At 31.7% G+C, this 17238-nt stretch overlaps 1 protein-coding gene across 1 annotated transcript; it reads right to left on the bottom strand.

Annotated features, from left to right (window-relative positions):
* Positions 1 to 742: 742 nt before the first annotated feature.
* On the bottom strand, positions 743 to 2555 carry LOC123696937 (phospholipase A1-like). Its single transcript, XM_045643332.1, has 2 exons — positions 2406 to 2555; positions 743 to 2336 (listed from the first exon to the last, which is right to left on the bottom strand). The coding sequence occupies exons 1-2, from the start codon at positions 2530 to 2532 to the stop codon at positions 1390 to 1392; spliced, it is 1074 nt and encodes a 357-aa protein (XP_045499288.1). The 5' UTR covers positions 2533 to 2555; the 3' UTR covers positions 743 to 1389.
* Between the last annotated feature and the right edge of the window lie 14683 nt (positions 2556 to 17238).

Below are 17238 nucleotides of genomic sequence, written 5' to 3'. Positions count from 1 at the left end.
AATGTGCCTTCGATTCTATATGTGTATAAATGAATGCTTGTATGTATGTGCGATATTTATAGAATCGTAAACTATGCATTTGATGATCAGCATATTATTGAGCATGAGCTAAAAAGGGTTTTTGATTGGTCGACCAATCTTCGATGTGTACCACAGAATACGCGTAGCTGTGCACCCCATAGTTTTCTATATCATGCTATAGTATCACATAGTAATACTAAAAATCATTGATATAATTTTGTAATTATAGTGGTCAATTAGCGTAGCTGCGGCACTCGCGATTGGCCCTTTCCTCTCTCAGTTTATTATCGATTAAGTAACACCGATTAGATAATAGGTAGTTGGCCCCACTTGACGTACAGATCTATAGTAAATATATGTGAACACAATAGGACAATAATCTAAAGTGAGTTTGCACTTAATTTACTAATGTGGAATGCACTATTGCCGTTTGACGATCGAATTGCAACATTTATGTTCAAAACAATTACTTAATCGTTTTTTATCCGATATACAATTTCATACTACAGACTATGTAAAACTAAAATAATCTATTTACTTATTTTATTTTATATAAATATTTTATCTAGGACATCGTCTAATTTATACCTAGTTAATACCTGGAATAAAAACATATTGTTTAGATAATTAGGACAGTTTAATTATTTATTATCACGAAATATTCAAGAATGAAACTTTAAATATTTTATTGTTTTTTTTCATTTTTGTGTTTCAATTGTTTTCAATTGTTTGTTCCCAAAAAATTGGTTTTGTTGCACATTAATTTCGGAGTCAGTTTATGCGAAAGCTCACTTATATTTATATTAATATGTACAAGCCCTTACATTTCTTCGTGCTGCGATGTCAATGGGGCTTTGCATTCGTCGCGGCAAGCACTAGTTATGAAACTGTGACGCAAGCAAAGAGCGTCATTTGTTTTGCAGTCAATTATTTACAAATGGGTATTAAAATCGAAACTAATTTGAGTCACGGTCCGTTGGGCAGTTTCGCGTTAAAAAACGTATCAGGCTTTTTGCTACATTTGAGTATTCAAAATGCGTGCAAGATGTGCTAAAAAAATTTCATAAATTAATTCTAAAAAAATATAGTTTTTTTCGTCTTGGTGATTGCACACCTTTATATATTATTATATTAAAAAGTTAATTTAAATAATATACTAATCACATCTTCTTATAACTATATAGACTTAATTACTATAATGGAACATTGCTCATACTGTATATTAACTATAAAGTTATTTTGTTTTTCATACTAAGTTTACTGCAAAATTTTACAAAAAAGTTAATTTGATCTATTCAATCTCACGTGAAGGACAATCACTCTAAACGGATTATTATGGCATCTGAAAAAACGTTCTAACTAATTGAGCTAAAAATTCTTAATGAGAGTTTCCCAAGAGTTCGTTGACCTCTCATTATTTTTAGTTCCATCCGTACCAAGGCCGAACGGAGGATCCGCTGACGTCCGCAAAAAATAAAGACCTCGCGTCGACGATGAAGAGCCGTACCCGAGAACTGCGAAGTCTTTATCTTCACAGGCATTAGATTCAAAATGCTTCAAGCTTTTGCACCGTACGCCGATTAACGATTTAGGAGCTTCAACACTTTCAACGTAAAGTTTCGTCGCACGCAGGTGACTGCAGGAGGGCATCAAACAGCCAGGTTGCATCGGCCCCCCGCCGTTCACGTAAAAGTCCGCGTGCCCCAAAGCTTCCGTTATACCTTGCACTAATTTATTCGTATGAATCACATCGACATAATCAGCGTCCAATTTGTCTAATCGTTGATCAGAATATGCAGACGAAAAGCACGGTCCCGCGGGGTCCAAACCAGTGATCCGACCCAGCTTACGCATTTTGTATTTTTGGAAATATTTCCCCGCCCACCCCGCCGTGTGCGCTCCCAAACTTATTCCGAGCAAATGAAAATCTACAGCGCTCGCCCCGAAGTCTTCCAAGTTCGCCAAGAGATTAGCCAGTCTCTTCCCAATTAAACGGGCGTTATGCACAGATAACATATATCTTTTATTCATCATTTGTTCTGAATCCACTAAAAGAACATTGAACATTTTCTTCTCGTTGTACGCTTTAGCTAAATCTAGTGACACTGAAGATTGAGCACTGTCCCGATATCCGTGAATGATAATTTTGGTTTGCTTCGTTATGTCAAACACGTTCGGCTTGATGAGAGCTTTGTACGCTGTGTCGATGGGGTAATTGCTCATCTCATCACCGTTTAGAAAGAATATCTTCATCGTCTTCAATATATCGTTCTGGCTATTCATCGAGTCAATCTGCAGGTTCATAATCGCTCTGCCTGTGAATCAATAAAAACACGATACATGTGACGTAATGAGCGTATTAAAAATGAGCGAAGGTCACTTACATGCCCCGGATATTTTTGCATAAACGGTTTCAGCGAAATTAAAATCGGTCTCGGTTTGCGCGGCAACCTCGCGCAGTATCAGACAGCGCGTGGCTATCAAGAGCACAATCAAATTTAAGTGGTGCATGGCAGGCCCTCTGCGAACACGGTCACTGTGTCACTGTCTGTTGCGAGAGAAAGGTCTGCTGACCACAAAGGAGAAACCGTGGGTGGGGATTATCTCGTGCAATTAATGTGCACGCGATACTTACGTCATGTTACATTCGCTATTAGAAGGCCACGGATCATTTGGTGGCATTATAGTCATGACACTATTGTGAATTCAAATGAATAAACATTAATATTTATCAGTAGGTACAATATCATACGTAGGTATTAAGTGCATTGTGAGTACTTTCTATTAGTGTTTAAATTAAATTGATAAGTTTGTAAGTGTTAGAATTACGTTAAATAATAATAATTAAACTATTTATCTCGTTGAAAACAATCGTAATGTATTGATAAGTCTGAATTTGGTATTTAGTATAGATAATAAAAATTATTATTCCCCAAGTGAAGAGGGTTCTTCTCGGATGAGATAATTATGTTAAAAAAATAGAGAGCAAATTACTGAGAACTCTCTATGTAAAATAAACATTTCAAGTACAGTTGGTTATTGCATTAAAATATTACCCAAGGGTTTCAACAAACATTGATTCAACTACCGTCTTAATCCACAAAGTAACTGTAATCTAATCCCATTAAATGAATAAATTGTTTCGTTAATTTCTATTAAATTCATTGTCTTTTATTTTCAGTTCTCAAGTACGAAATTTACACAATTATTGCATTTTAGCGAAGATGAAAAATTTCGTAAAATATTGACGCTTTGTGACATTCTTTTTTTTTAATTAGATACAGATATTCAAATACCTTATTTTTGTTTGTTCGTTTCTCGAGCACTCCATTATCGATCTAACAATATCAATGATTTCTTAACACAATATAATATTATTTAATAACCTGATATCCTATAGGATACTTTAATCATAAACACGAGAGAAGTTAGGTTGAATGCCAAATATAACGTTCAATTAAGTTCATTCGACAATAATTGTTTTAGTTAAAATTTATTCACATAAAAAAATGTAAAAAATAAATGAAAGTCATAAAATTAATATGTTGTATTATCCCTTTAGGATGTTGATATTATTTTTAAGGATCGTATGTTAGTCACAACACCGTATCTATTTTTAACCGAGTACGTTGAAAGTGTGGGTGTTATGTTAAAAATAGCAATACAGGACAATACAGCTGCGCTTGAAGATGTGACAATAAGTTATTAACAGTAAGGAGCATCTGAAACTAAAGTGAGAGGATACAATGGAATACGCAGAAGTTAGTCAGTGTCTTAGTTAAAATTCAACTACATTTGTATGATTTTGGGCCGATTTTTCAATCCTTGGTTAAAATTTATCCGTCCAATAAAGTATTGCACGAACATTTTAAAATGTCACCTGTAAACTGTCATATACGGACAATTAGAATAAATTTTTGAAATGGTAGTTTAATAGTAATTAGGTAGCTTAAGATTTATTTTAGTTTGCTGTAAGTTTGTACGCAACCGCCTGTAAGACTCAAATTTGCACTATTTCAAACGGACAGATTTCAGTCAAACTATGTACATATATATCAGGAATCAGCGACAATACAAAAATTTGATGAGTTTTTCTTATAAATGCTTGGTTATGTTTTTTTTAACTATAAATTTACTAAAATAAAAAATCTATTTAAATTATTGGAAATTCTCAAATAAGCTTTATAAGCTGCTTAATAAAAGCACGTTTTTACTGTAATATAGTCAATTAGTAGATTTAGTCAATTACATTTATTTCGCTTTAGGCAATAGACTGAAAAAAAGGTACAAAAATCTTAAAATCTAAATGCTTAGTTAGTTCTTTTATTACGAATGCTTATTAATTCATTGAACAGACAAATATTTTTCCACTCTTTCGTATTATTTTCACGTAAGAATCATAATTTATAGATAAGTTGTTTTCTTATAAAATTATTTCGGTGTTAGATAGCCCATTTATCGAGGAAGGCTATAAGCTATATATATATCATCACGCTAAAACCAACAGGAGTGGAGCAATGCGGAAGAAACCGGGGGTAACATATAAAACACTGTACAATGTTGTTATCTGTAAGTAATAATTGTTTTATAGATATTTTATAACAATGCTATCCTAGAAGTTTTATCGCACAAGTTTAATGAAGCGGCTATAATAACAACAGCCTTCAGGAATAGAGAATAAACTGAGATAGGACTTTGAACGGATTTAACTTTCTTAATAATTGAATAGCAAGAAAGCCATAGTTTTAATTTATGTAATTAGATTCAAGCGCCGATTCTAATAGGATTATTACGAGTGACAATAATTTTATATGTATGTATAATAAAACCGCTTTTTCATTGTATTGAACGTGGATTTTTTTCCTTCTTTTAAATAAAATCTTTAATCCATTATTTTACTTTATATATAACTAGCGGTCCGCCCCGGCTTCGCCCGTGGTACATATACACGTTTTCTCTACATAAAAACCATCCTCGTACTTCAAGGAATTTAATAAAAAAAGAATTGTCGAAATCGGTTCAGCCGTTCTCGAGTTATGCGCTTACCAACACATTTTGCGATTCATTTTTATATTATAAAGATAATGCTTCCTTCATACGCAGTACTACACAATCAATGTGTACGAGTTCATTTTTTAATGATACATTCATTTAACGTATGTGAGAGTCGTTAGAATAGGAAGGTTAATATTCTCACCACCAGACGTTATTAATGTTAATAATTCATATAGACATGTAAAATGTAAATCACATCCATGCGGTTCGAGTGGCTGCACGCTCTATGTGGACTCGCCTTTTAGCTTTTAGAAGTTCTCCTGGGTTAGATCAAAAAGATTAGGTATACACAAACAATCTTCGTGAAATCCGTAAGACAGCGGCTCTATGTTGTTTTTCTAGGCATCTGATACCTTTACGCCTAAGGGAGAATATATTTAGACTCGTTGTAGGTGATATGATGTGCTAAACCTATAAGATTGATCAAATATACTTAATATGTTCTTGTTGAATTGACATTTTATGTTTTAGTCTATATAGTCTCAAATATGAAAACTAATATGAGTATATATAGCGAATTCTAATAGGTATTTAGTTGGGTTAAATATAGGGTTGGCTTTATAATTTCCTTCATTTGATTCAAAATACAACCATGAAACTATATTGAAGTCTGAAGATCCACTACAAGAAATATTGATTGCGTTTAAAAATTAACCTTAACATTTATAGAGAGTTTCCTGCACAAATTTAAAAAACTGTAGACATAGGTACATACTTAGCAAGATATTGTGTCAATTATGCGAAAACTTTTTCATCTTTATCGATGAACGTTACTTGTAAGGATCAAGAGATTTTATCGTACTAAGTGATGTAAAAGTCAGTGCCTACTATCAGAATTCACTAGAAACTTTTTCCATATATTTAGTTTTTACTTGAGTCTATCTACAGAAGTGAATGGAAAACACGAAGCGTTAGTTTATACTAGCGGTTCGCCCCGGCTTCGCCCGTGGTGCATATTCACGTTTTCTTTACATAAGAACCATCCTCGTACTTCAAGGAATATAATAAAAAAATAATTAACGAAATCGGTTCAGCCGTTCTCGAGTTATGCGCTTACCAACACATTTTGCGATTCATTTTTATAGTATAGATTCTTGAATAAGAACTTAATAGCCAGATTCTCGTAAATTTGTTAGACCCGAACGTCGTATTCCGCATTTCAAAAATGATTCATAAACACTCGATGAAAAAATAATTCAGAAATAGGTACACATATTGTTGTTCATAGCACGCTTAAAGTAACGAAGCAAAGTAACAAAAATATACATAATGAGGCATCATATAACAAACAATTAGTTAGGACACGTTACATACTGTTTGAAAACAAAACCTCATAAAAATAATATACACTCGCATTCGAGTATACAAAAATACACAGCAAACTTCATATTTTAAATACATTTTATTAAACCGCATTCATTTACGTTCACACAACTTCTGTCGGATATAGTGCAAGCAAATTATTTTTATGTTAAAAATAATATTTCTGTGTATTATGCTCATTTCCCCGCTAATCTCTTTAAGCTCATGTTCTATTTAATCCAGTGCGGTCTAAATTCCAACGGCTCATTATGAAGGATGAGCAAGAGAATTAAAACTTTATAATTGTTAAGAGAAATCTGATTTCACGGACTTTTGGGATCATTTTTGCTTTGTTGTTCCCGTTGTTTTACGTAAGGAGAGTTAATTCAATTTGAGAAAATTAGGAATCACCTAATTGTTAGTTAGAATTAAGCCAAGTTTGTTCTATTTGTAGATTTTTGAATACTATGTTTATTTAGATTGCTGGAAAATATTTAAAGGTAGTTTTATCATGCAAGGAAAAAGCAAGTATGATGTATGACAAATTATAGCTTTTAAAATAAATTATATGCCCACAATATAACGACTACATTTTAAACCTTTTATAAAAGTGTAAACAATTCTGATTTCATCTATACAGAGCAGTCTTTAAACCTTTAGTAGATAATAACAGATAAATATTAAGTATAAGGATAAGTCGAGGTTACCAGCTAAAAATAAAAGCTATTATTAAGTTTTTAATGACAGTAATCTAATATTAAACGGTAATGTTTTCGATTGCGTATAATTATAGATAAATACCAATTTCGATTTTGTTTATTGAAGCTATTATCGTGTTCATTTTATGAATCCTTTTTTATAAAAGTCAATAAGAAAGTTAATATTTTCACGTCCATATCTCGAAATCCACGCGAGAGTAAATCTTTTAAAATATTATATAGAGTTATTTATATTACATAGAAGAAAGCATAAAATAATTCTATTACATAATTAACATATTAGTGCTCTTTACCAACCCCAATTGTTTGAATAACCAATGAAATCTTAATATTAATTTATCTCGTCCAATAACTAGCACTATGAACAAGTACACTGTATTAAAGAAGTATTTACAAGAAATCCCTTTTGTATTCCCAAGTTTATTTGTACCTGACTGTTAGAAAATGTAATTCCACGTAAACGAACTATGAAATAAGAATTGTTGAGATAATTAGTTGTTCCATTTTATAAGCAAGTAGGTGGGCGGTCTGTGTAAACTTAAAAGGAGATGAGGAGGCGGTTTAAATATAATGGAAACATATTACGTTACAAGTTATAATAGTGTGGTATAGTTAGCTGAATTTTATTAATCATCGTGTAGACTGTAGATCTTGGAAATAGAAAAGGTTACATGGTGTAGAAGATTATGAAGCTTTACGATGTTAAAAAATTTAGTCTAAGTATACTCATTCTTATTTCGTAAAATTTATAAAAATAGGTATGTAATAGTAATGTTAAATTGTAATAATAACAGTTGTGTAATAGTAATGTTAAATTTGAAAGCAAAATTAACGTGATTTTAAAAGAGCAAATGCGGAGTTTCTGGCCGGTTTTTCTCTGCAGAGACTGCTTTCCGAAGCGGTGGTAAATGTTAGATAAAACTACGTAATTACGATTCGAAACTGCTCCTGGAAGAAGACTAGATTTCTTTACATTATTGCCTCAGATATAGGTATGTAATTTATTTTATTTTAGGACTAATAGTATATCGTCGCCTTCTGCCGCAAGTAATATATGTTTTATAGACTTAGGGATTTTTATTTCTAGATTTTTAGATCAAACTTAAGGACATACGATCGCCGTCACAAGTAAATATAATGCGATTATTTATTTATATTATGTAGTAGTTCCATCAATATAATATTACTTATGGCGCAATTAATAAATCATTTAATCAGCATGTAAATTGTGCACACACCTTTTTGTTGAGGCAAATCAACAAAAAGCTTATAAAAAATATTTTTATAAGTACCTAAATTATTATTTATTTTTTAAAATTTATTTAGCCTAGAGAGCGTGTAATAAATAAAATCTAAAATATTCTCTCAATAATCTGCACAATTCTTTCCAGGTCTCTGCAGCCGTATTTTTAATCTAGATACCAGATTGAATAAGCGCGGCAATTTATTTTTAAGATTACATCCGCGAGTTCTTTATTAGGTGTGTTGCCTTGCATTTCTTTATTATTATGCTATCCTGGTTACACAACACGTGGAACATATACTAGAAAAGGGAAGAAATTGTCTTTGTGTGTATAATTATTATTTAGTTTGTATTAATTTGTAGGTGTGTAAATTTGTAGATGTTGTATGCATGAATAAAGTACCTACTTTAAACTGTACCTTATTGCCTTAGCACTATATTAATGTTCAATTGGTACATTTAATACTTTTTTTAACAGACCTATTTTCTGATATTTTAAAAAATATCGTTTCGTTTAATAGAGGTGATTGAATGGTATGAATTTTTGATGTTCAAAATATAAAGCTTTTTAGCTTTCAACAACTGACGGTTTATTCTGTTCGTTTAAACCACGCATTATTAAAAATTTGTTAGCAACAATATTTTTTGTTGCAAACCTAAAACATACAGCGCAATATAGAAAAATGTATTGCCTTCCACCGCAACTATCAAAACGACAACCGTCGTGCTATACAGGTGCAGTATTTGTGTATCTTTACCAACCTGTATGTTTGTTTGCATTCCTATTCAATAAACTTCCCAGTACATTGAATGTTCAACAACCGAATATAGAACACATAATCGATTTGAAGCTGTTAGTAAGTTGTAATTTATGTTATTGTGTTGTTTACGAATACGCTGCAATTGTTTACCGCGAAGCGTTGGGAATGGAGAGCTTTATCCGTCCAATGGCTTGTAAACTGAACGTCAGTGTACACTTTTCAATTCTATTTATTCTCTAGAAGCTGCACAGTGCACTCTGCAATGTCATCCGCGTATTTTATTCCATTCCCGTTCCATAGGGAGTGACTTTTGAGTTAGAGAATATCGCTTCCATCTCTCGGAACATTATACGATGCTCGATACAGGGTCCGTTGTTTAAGATGATCAATTTTTATTTGCACATGATTTATGTTCATGTTACTTTGAATATCCATACTAATATTATAAATGCGAAAGTAACTCTGTCTGTCTGTCTGTTACTTAATCACGCCTTAACTACTGAACCAATTTACATGAAATTTGGTATAGAGATATTTTTGATACCCGAGAAAGGACATAGGACAGGTTTTATCCCAGAAATCCCACGGGAACGGGCACTATGCGGGTTTTTCTTTGACTGCGCGGGCGATGCCGCGGGTGAAAAGCTAGTAATCTATATAATATGTAAAAGACAACAAATTGGTCGCAGAATTCGATGAAAAAATATTTTAAGAAAAAATTGCATGGACTTGTATACGCCGATTTCGTTCAAAGATGTAGTATAATGAAAATTCTAATTATACCTTGTAATTTTTGTATTAAAGATTGTGATTTTTGTTTTGATCTCTATAATGTACCAGACTTTATGTCTAACACAAAGTGCTATTTAGAGACGATAATAACCGAAATTCGGAGATAATAATATAATCAAAGTTGCATAAGCCAAACAGTAAACGATATGCTACGGAGAGAGTTTAGACAAACTCTGTTTTAACAGACGCAAAACTTCAAGTTTATATTGTTCTGCACGTTCTATATTATTTGGAATTCTTAGTAATGCAAATAAAATCATTAATCCTTTATTATTTAATTTACTTGTTTGTTTTTTAATCAATGTTTTTGCAATTATTATCGTTATGACTATGAGTAACTACGCAAAATTGTGTCGGAGGAAAATTAGGACAAAATTTCCAAAGAAGATTTCAATGGAAACTCCAGTTTTATCAAGTTAATTAACTGATTTCACTTTATTAATATTGTGAGTCTGTAATAAATTATTCTTATTAAAAGTGTTGGAAATAAATTAAGATGTAGATTTCCATGAACATAAACTGAAATTAATTTATGAGGTAGCATAATAAACGAGTGCAAATGATTTAAAAAAGAAAGAATGAATGAAGCTTTACGAAGGCGTCATACAAACTATGAGTAAACAGCTAGTAGCTTTGAATAGCCCACGGAAAGGTTTCTTATAAAGTTTTCCGTATAGTAAGGACATTCTTTATGCTTTGAGAGCCGGTCAAGGTCTGCCGTTCCTGCAATCGACTTCCAAGAATATACTAGAATCCCCGCAAATTGACAAGCTGCCGTTTCATTTTCACTTCACTGCTGTTAACAAGGTACCAACTGGAGATTTTGGATTTATAATATACGTGATGCAGAAATTAAACAATCATTACAATAAAAAGCGTGCATGGTAGTTAAGATTCACTCTAAGATACGCTAGCTTGTATGATATATATTTAACGTTATTACCAACGATATATGGATAAATTATTATTATAAGTAGAAATTACTCTTAAAATAGCAGAATTCCCGAAGGGAGTTAAAACAATTACCTAAAACATAGACAAAACAACCTATGTACGATTTAAAATGGAGTCTCATAAATATTATTTAACTTAATGAGTCAGTTTGAAAGATAATTAATTCCATTTAAAATGTTAAACTCTCTTATATCTTGTAAGTAATATACGATTATTCTCGAAACTTTATACATTAACAAATAAAACCCAGTATCGTACAACGTGATAATTCAGGACAATTTAGTAAAAGTAAACGCAGATTAAATGAGCCTGCATCGGATAAGAAGTTAAGGTTTTATGTGATGCTTAAGTAGTTTGAGAGCTGCTTCTAAATTGCCCATAAAATATATTAAAAGTCGATCGCGCCAATTTGTTTCGTGTTCGCATTTCGCTGTTCAATTATTCAACTGATCGAACCTTTGATAAGTGCATCTTACGTAAACTTTTCTTAGGAAGAAAATATCAAATGAACTTTCACTGTAAAAGACACAATATGTAAAATCTTTTGAAAGTATTGCAGAATTGTAGAGAGAGAACCGATATTATATTTCAGTTCATGTTAGTGCATATGAATAAAGTTTAGAAGCTATGTACGTTGTACGTGATTTAAAGAGTTAATCTTTTGTCCATTAGATTTGCTACGAAATAGTCCCAAATAAAATTAGCATACTCAGTGCTCACCTTAATCTCCACGTGTTTTTTATCTTTTCCTGTTTCGCCTGGAAGTACCTATACTTATCTTCAAAAAACCTTTTTAAATATGTCCAAGTACTTCTATTGTTCTCTACCGTCTTGGGTAGAAGTATAGAAGAAGGAAAATCATCAAAGCATTATTGGAAAAGACATTAACATCAACAGATTGCGTAATAGATTGTTTACATAGGCTAATATTAGCTGAACTAATATACTGGAATCAATAATGCGGTGTCCACTACACAAATATAGAACGATAAAGTTGCAAATGGCTCCTTTGAATCCGCAGTCCACGGATCCAATTAATTATTATCAAGGTGAGATTATTCCACAAACTGTTGGTTTGAAATACTAATTAAGGATGCATTTCACACTTTCAATGATACTGAGTTTCAATTGTTTAAGTTAATAATAGTTTCTTGTTTTGTTCTTTCATTGAATACAATATATTTCGGTATTCTTTCTAGGAACCGTTCGAAGCTATTCTAACTCTAAGCAAGATTAGTGTTCCAGGATTATTTCTAGTATTATTCAGGTATTATGTGGGCATTTAGTAATAACTTTATAAAAATAGTACAACCTTTAATAGTTGTTAATTTGAATAACGATATCATGTCTGGAATTACAAACCAAATTAAGTAAATTAAACTTATTAAAGAACGATTTTTAACGAAATCTCCGACTATTTTCAATACTGAACATAATGTACTGAAAAGTAAAAACACCACCGATGTTTGAAAAGTATAACATAAGAATTCACTAGGGAAGTTGTATAAATTGGCAGCAAAGTTGTATTTATAAATAACTAGGTTTCCGCCCGCGGCTTCGCCCGCGCAGTTAAAGAAAAACCCGCATAGTTCCCGTTCCCGTGGGATTTCCGGGATTGCGTCATTTTCCCGGGATAAAAAGTAGCCTATGTCCTTTCTCGGGTATAAAAATATCTCCATACCAAATTTCATGAAAATTGGTTCAGTAGTTTAGGCGTGATTGAGTAACAGACAGACAGAGTTACTTTCGCATTAATTATAATATTAGTATGGATGGCAATTGGCAAACAAATACTTCCGAGAATGATGACGAACGAAAATAGCCTAATTTGAACTTTCATATTTCGCAAATAGAACACCTTTACCCGTCAGGTTCGCATACTAAATATCATGTTAGCGCTAATTAATTTCAATATATAAGTCATTAATCTACAATCTGAGCCCGGAATTACGGGCGAGTGTGATGAACGCTTTCAAAATTTATTACAAACCTTTTATATAACGTATAAAATACCTACTCGTTAGTAAGAACATTTTCATAAAAACCTTTTCTACAGTACTGTAGTAATTAATTAACATCACTTTATAATTTAAATTCATCAGCTAGTTCATGGATTTTTTAATTAATCAGGGTTAATTCTATGGAAAATTGCAAAATTAAATTGAAACATAGACGCCCAGCTCGTGTTAATTTTTGCTATCAATTTAATTTCTTTGTAAGCTTATCACATCAACGCGGTGAAATTTTAAGGTAAAATAAATTATGGATATTTTATTAAAGTATCCTAGTGCACTTATTAGAAAATTCTTCCATTTTGAAAATTCGGCTCTATTTAGAGCATTCTTAAAAACCGTTCCTTTTAATGAGAGGGTGGGTAAACTGCCTACATAATCGTATTGTTTTAATATCTTCAAAATTTTTTGGTACATGAAATTTAAATAAAATTTCTTACACACACCCTCTGAAATACCCTTAGAAACACCTGATTCCGCAGAATTACATATGATTATTATTAAATATCTGTAAAGACTGTATTGATTTGCGTCAAGCTATCAAACAAGCTGACGTGACTCGATGTTAAGCTCATCGCCCACTAGCTTCCGACGTAATATCAGCAGGTGAATCGCCCACCTTTAATATCGTAAGAAAAAGCTAGTTTAAAATATTACAAACCATCCCATATAATTTTTCTTTCACTGTTGCCAAGCGGAAAAATCCAGTTAAGTCCAACCATGCGGGAGAATTTCCGACAAAGCAAATATGTTTTTATTTGCGTTTAATTATGCTAATTTGCTTTGCTCTTTCATTATCAAAGGAAGAGTCGCACATTTCACACATGACACTACTGTCACAATTATTGTCTTATTATTGGTATTACTTTTTATTGGCGTATTGTTTTGTTAAAGTTAATTATAAATATTGTAATACAAGCTGTAAAGAATCTATGTTTGTAAAAATAAATAAATGATATAGGATCTGAGATCTGTACACATAATTATAAAATCATTAAAATGATTAACGTGAACAAAATACGAGTTTTGGTCAAAATTTATGTATTACGTGATTTTATAACGAACAGAACAGATTGCAGTCGCGTCATTTTAAAAATGAAATTATTCTAGAAAGTAAAAATAATTGTAAAAAACTGCAAGCATATATTTTCACGAGATCGTGCGTAGAACCTTGACCAAGTAGTACCAGCCAGCCAAATGGAGTTCGAGCCAACATTTTTGGATTACGCATTTGAAATTTACACTGGCCTTAGGTCAATTCAGTAGCATTGTCAAGGCCAGTGGGGTAAGAACTTTATATGCCACAAGGAATTAATAAATATTGTCATGAAACCCCATGAATTAAAATTTTTGAAGACCTATTTCATTCAGTGACAAACTTTATGATTATTATGTCGAATGTATGAAGTAAATTAGGTTTTATCGGATGTTAAACAATCGAATCTATAAATAGTAATAGTATATTATGTTAATGCTTGATTCAACGAGCCAATGATAGAAATGATTGATTCGATTAGATTATTTTTGTATTAGATAGTTAATTAATCAACGAAGGTAATAAAGTAGAGAATATGATATATAGGAGAAAATTATCAATGAAAAATGTCAGAATAGCTATTTGTCGAAAACTATGAAAATTAAGTTTATATTACTACTTAAAATTTTCAGTATTTTAATTGAGCAACTTGTATGAATTGAAATATTCAATAAGAAGAGTTACAGTTTGTCTCGTACAACTGCAGTACAAACAAAGGGGTTACATTTTCAGTCTTGTGAAACCAAAGCAAAGATAGACCGCTACTTCAAAACCAGAACTTTGTTCTGTCTAAATTGCTTTCAAATCAAACAACTTAAAATAGTCATTTATACTACACTTTTAAGTTACTTTATACAAAATTAGATTACAGATATACATTTCGTTTTAATGTCTTTCTTGATGAAAAAAGTCATACAAAGAACTTTGATTTTTACTTAGACATAATAGGTTTTTTAAATAAACTTTGCTTTAGTTTTATAGGTGCCTACAATGTGTATACGTCACAATATTTTGTTAAAGCTTAACAAATATAATTCTACGAAATTAGTGTCAACCTTTTGTTGGAAAATGTGACTAACGAGCATAGAGCCGTGTATACGAGAAGTCATAAAAACTTTTAACGTGCGAAGTAAAAACAATTATAATATAGTGTGACTCATTGGAATCGTAAAATGAAAATTAGAAACCCTCCTTTATTATTTTATTAATAACACTTCTAACATTTCCAATCTGCGGTAACATAACAAAGCTGTATCTCATTCAAATATCAGTGAAGGATTTCTATATTCGATGCAATCTGCTCTATTCCATCTATAGCTCAAAATATTCTCTGCTTACATCCAACATCAATAATCAATTACCTAACACATAAATTTTAGTTGCTATGCAAGCGTAATTCGAAGAAGCTTTCGCATTCAACTGTTCTTGGTAAACTGAGAACTTTTCTTGATATATTTTATGAGAAAATTATGAAACGATATTAAGGCGTACGCACATACATAAACAAACAAGAAATTGTAATAAAAAGTAAGGAAAAAATCGCATATTACAATATGTTAAGTTAAATAAATTTCTTAGATGATAAACACAGTACAGGAGATGGAAAATACGCCTGCCGTATCCCCACGGGAAAAGAGAGTAATTCCTCCCTTATACATTATCTCAATTGCAAATGAATAAAAATATGAAGCAGGTGTAATCAGTGAAATAGACATAGATATCCATCAAATTATATTCGTCACTATTTTGATAGTTTTAACAGCGACAAACAAAACATTACGAGTTGTTACGTAATCATTTTATTTATGGGATTTATTTTTATTTATTTATTTAACATATTTCTTACATGATATAATTTACATTAATGATGCAAACATAAACTCATTCAAGTTTTTCAGTGCACCATAAGCCCACAAACCGCTACATATGTTTTCATACTTATGGAAAGATATGATTGAATTAACAGTTCAAAAGGCGTTATAAATTAGATTTTCCGAATATTAACAGTTTTGGTAATTCACTCATACTCGTAACTTATTTGTACGGTTGCCAGATCCAATACTCGGTCTACTAAGAAGCATTGGCATTTCACATTCGAGCGAGGTCACGGTTCATTCAAGGAATCTCGAACGGAGATGAAATTACTACTGTCATTTAAAACATAAAATCTCATACGTGCTATGAATGTTTCTAGAAATTGCTCTGGTTTGGGAAATGATTTTTTGTTTTCAGTTAAATTTAAGCTATGATCTAGTTGATATATAAAGATTGTTTGAAAATTTAGGAAAAACCCTTTGCACTTTTTGGTATTTATACATAATTGTAGTTTTTATATTATTTACCCAATAAAAGGTTTTCATTAATACTACATAAATCATATAACCATAAAATGCCGAATAATGCATTATTAAGAATGAAGGTTTCACTTCAAGCCAACTGTGTTACTATTAAGCTATCAACGCAAAAATGCTATCAAAGCCTTTCTTGGCAGAAAGCTTTTTCTCTCAGATTGTGGATTCATTCCACCCACATAATATATTATTAAGTATTTCTTAGGAATTGAGCCTCAATAACGTCCTTATTAGCTTGTTCTTTATTAAAAACAAACATAGAGTAGCGAGGCTGGCGGAAAATACAAGTACCGGGGACATCACGGATAATTAAACAGCGAAGTTTTATTTTTTAAGATTTATGATTTATTTACTTATTGTTTCTATGTATTGTGTTGTATTTGGGATTTTGCATGATGAAAGATGCTTCTTGTATTATACTTTGTAGGATGATTTTTTGAAGGTTGTCTGTGTTATAGACGTGCTCTATAATCACACTTATAATTAATATGTATAACAAAATTATCACAGATTCATTTTTTTAAATACATACCTAGGTAAATTATGCAATATAACGTACAAACAACGTGAAATTCAAACAGGTTACGTAGGAAAAAAGCGTGTAGAGGTTACGTAGGAATAAAGCGTGTAGAGGTTACGTAGGAATAAAGCGTGTAGAGTGTAGAATGTAGAGTATATCTATTATTTAATTTGAAGATAATTTTTTACTTCTTTCTTTCTTTAGTATTGTACTAGAACATTGTCGAATCAAATTTTGAGTTTCAAAAAACAAAAATGTCAAGGATCAAGGCACCAAACACCTTATACTACAATATTTATAAGCAAATATGATTACAAACAAATTGAATAAGTCGAATTGCAATAACGCGTGAATTTATTCGGCGTGATATTATTTCGTAGTGATTGTGGGGTAAGAGGCATGACGGCAGCCGTGGGCGGTCTGCGCCGTGCGCCGCCGCCTGGCAGAGCCTTCTCAGTATCTGCCCAACCTC

Source organism: Colias croceus, chromosome 13, assembly GCF_905220415.1.
Source record: "Colias croceus chromosome 13, ilColCroc2.1".
In the NCBI taxonomy this organism is placed as follows: Eukaryota; Metazoa; Arthropoda; class Insecta; order Lepidoptera; family Pieridae; genus Colias; species Colias croceus.
This window is presented reverse-complemented; position numbering and strand designations above follow the sequence as displayed.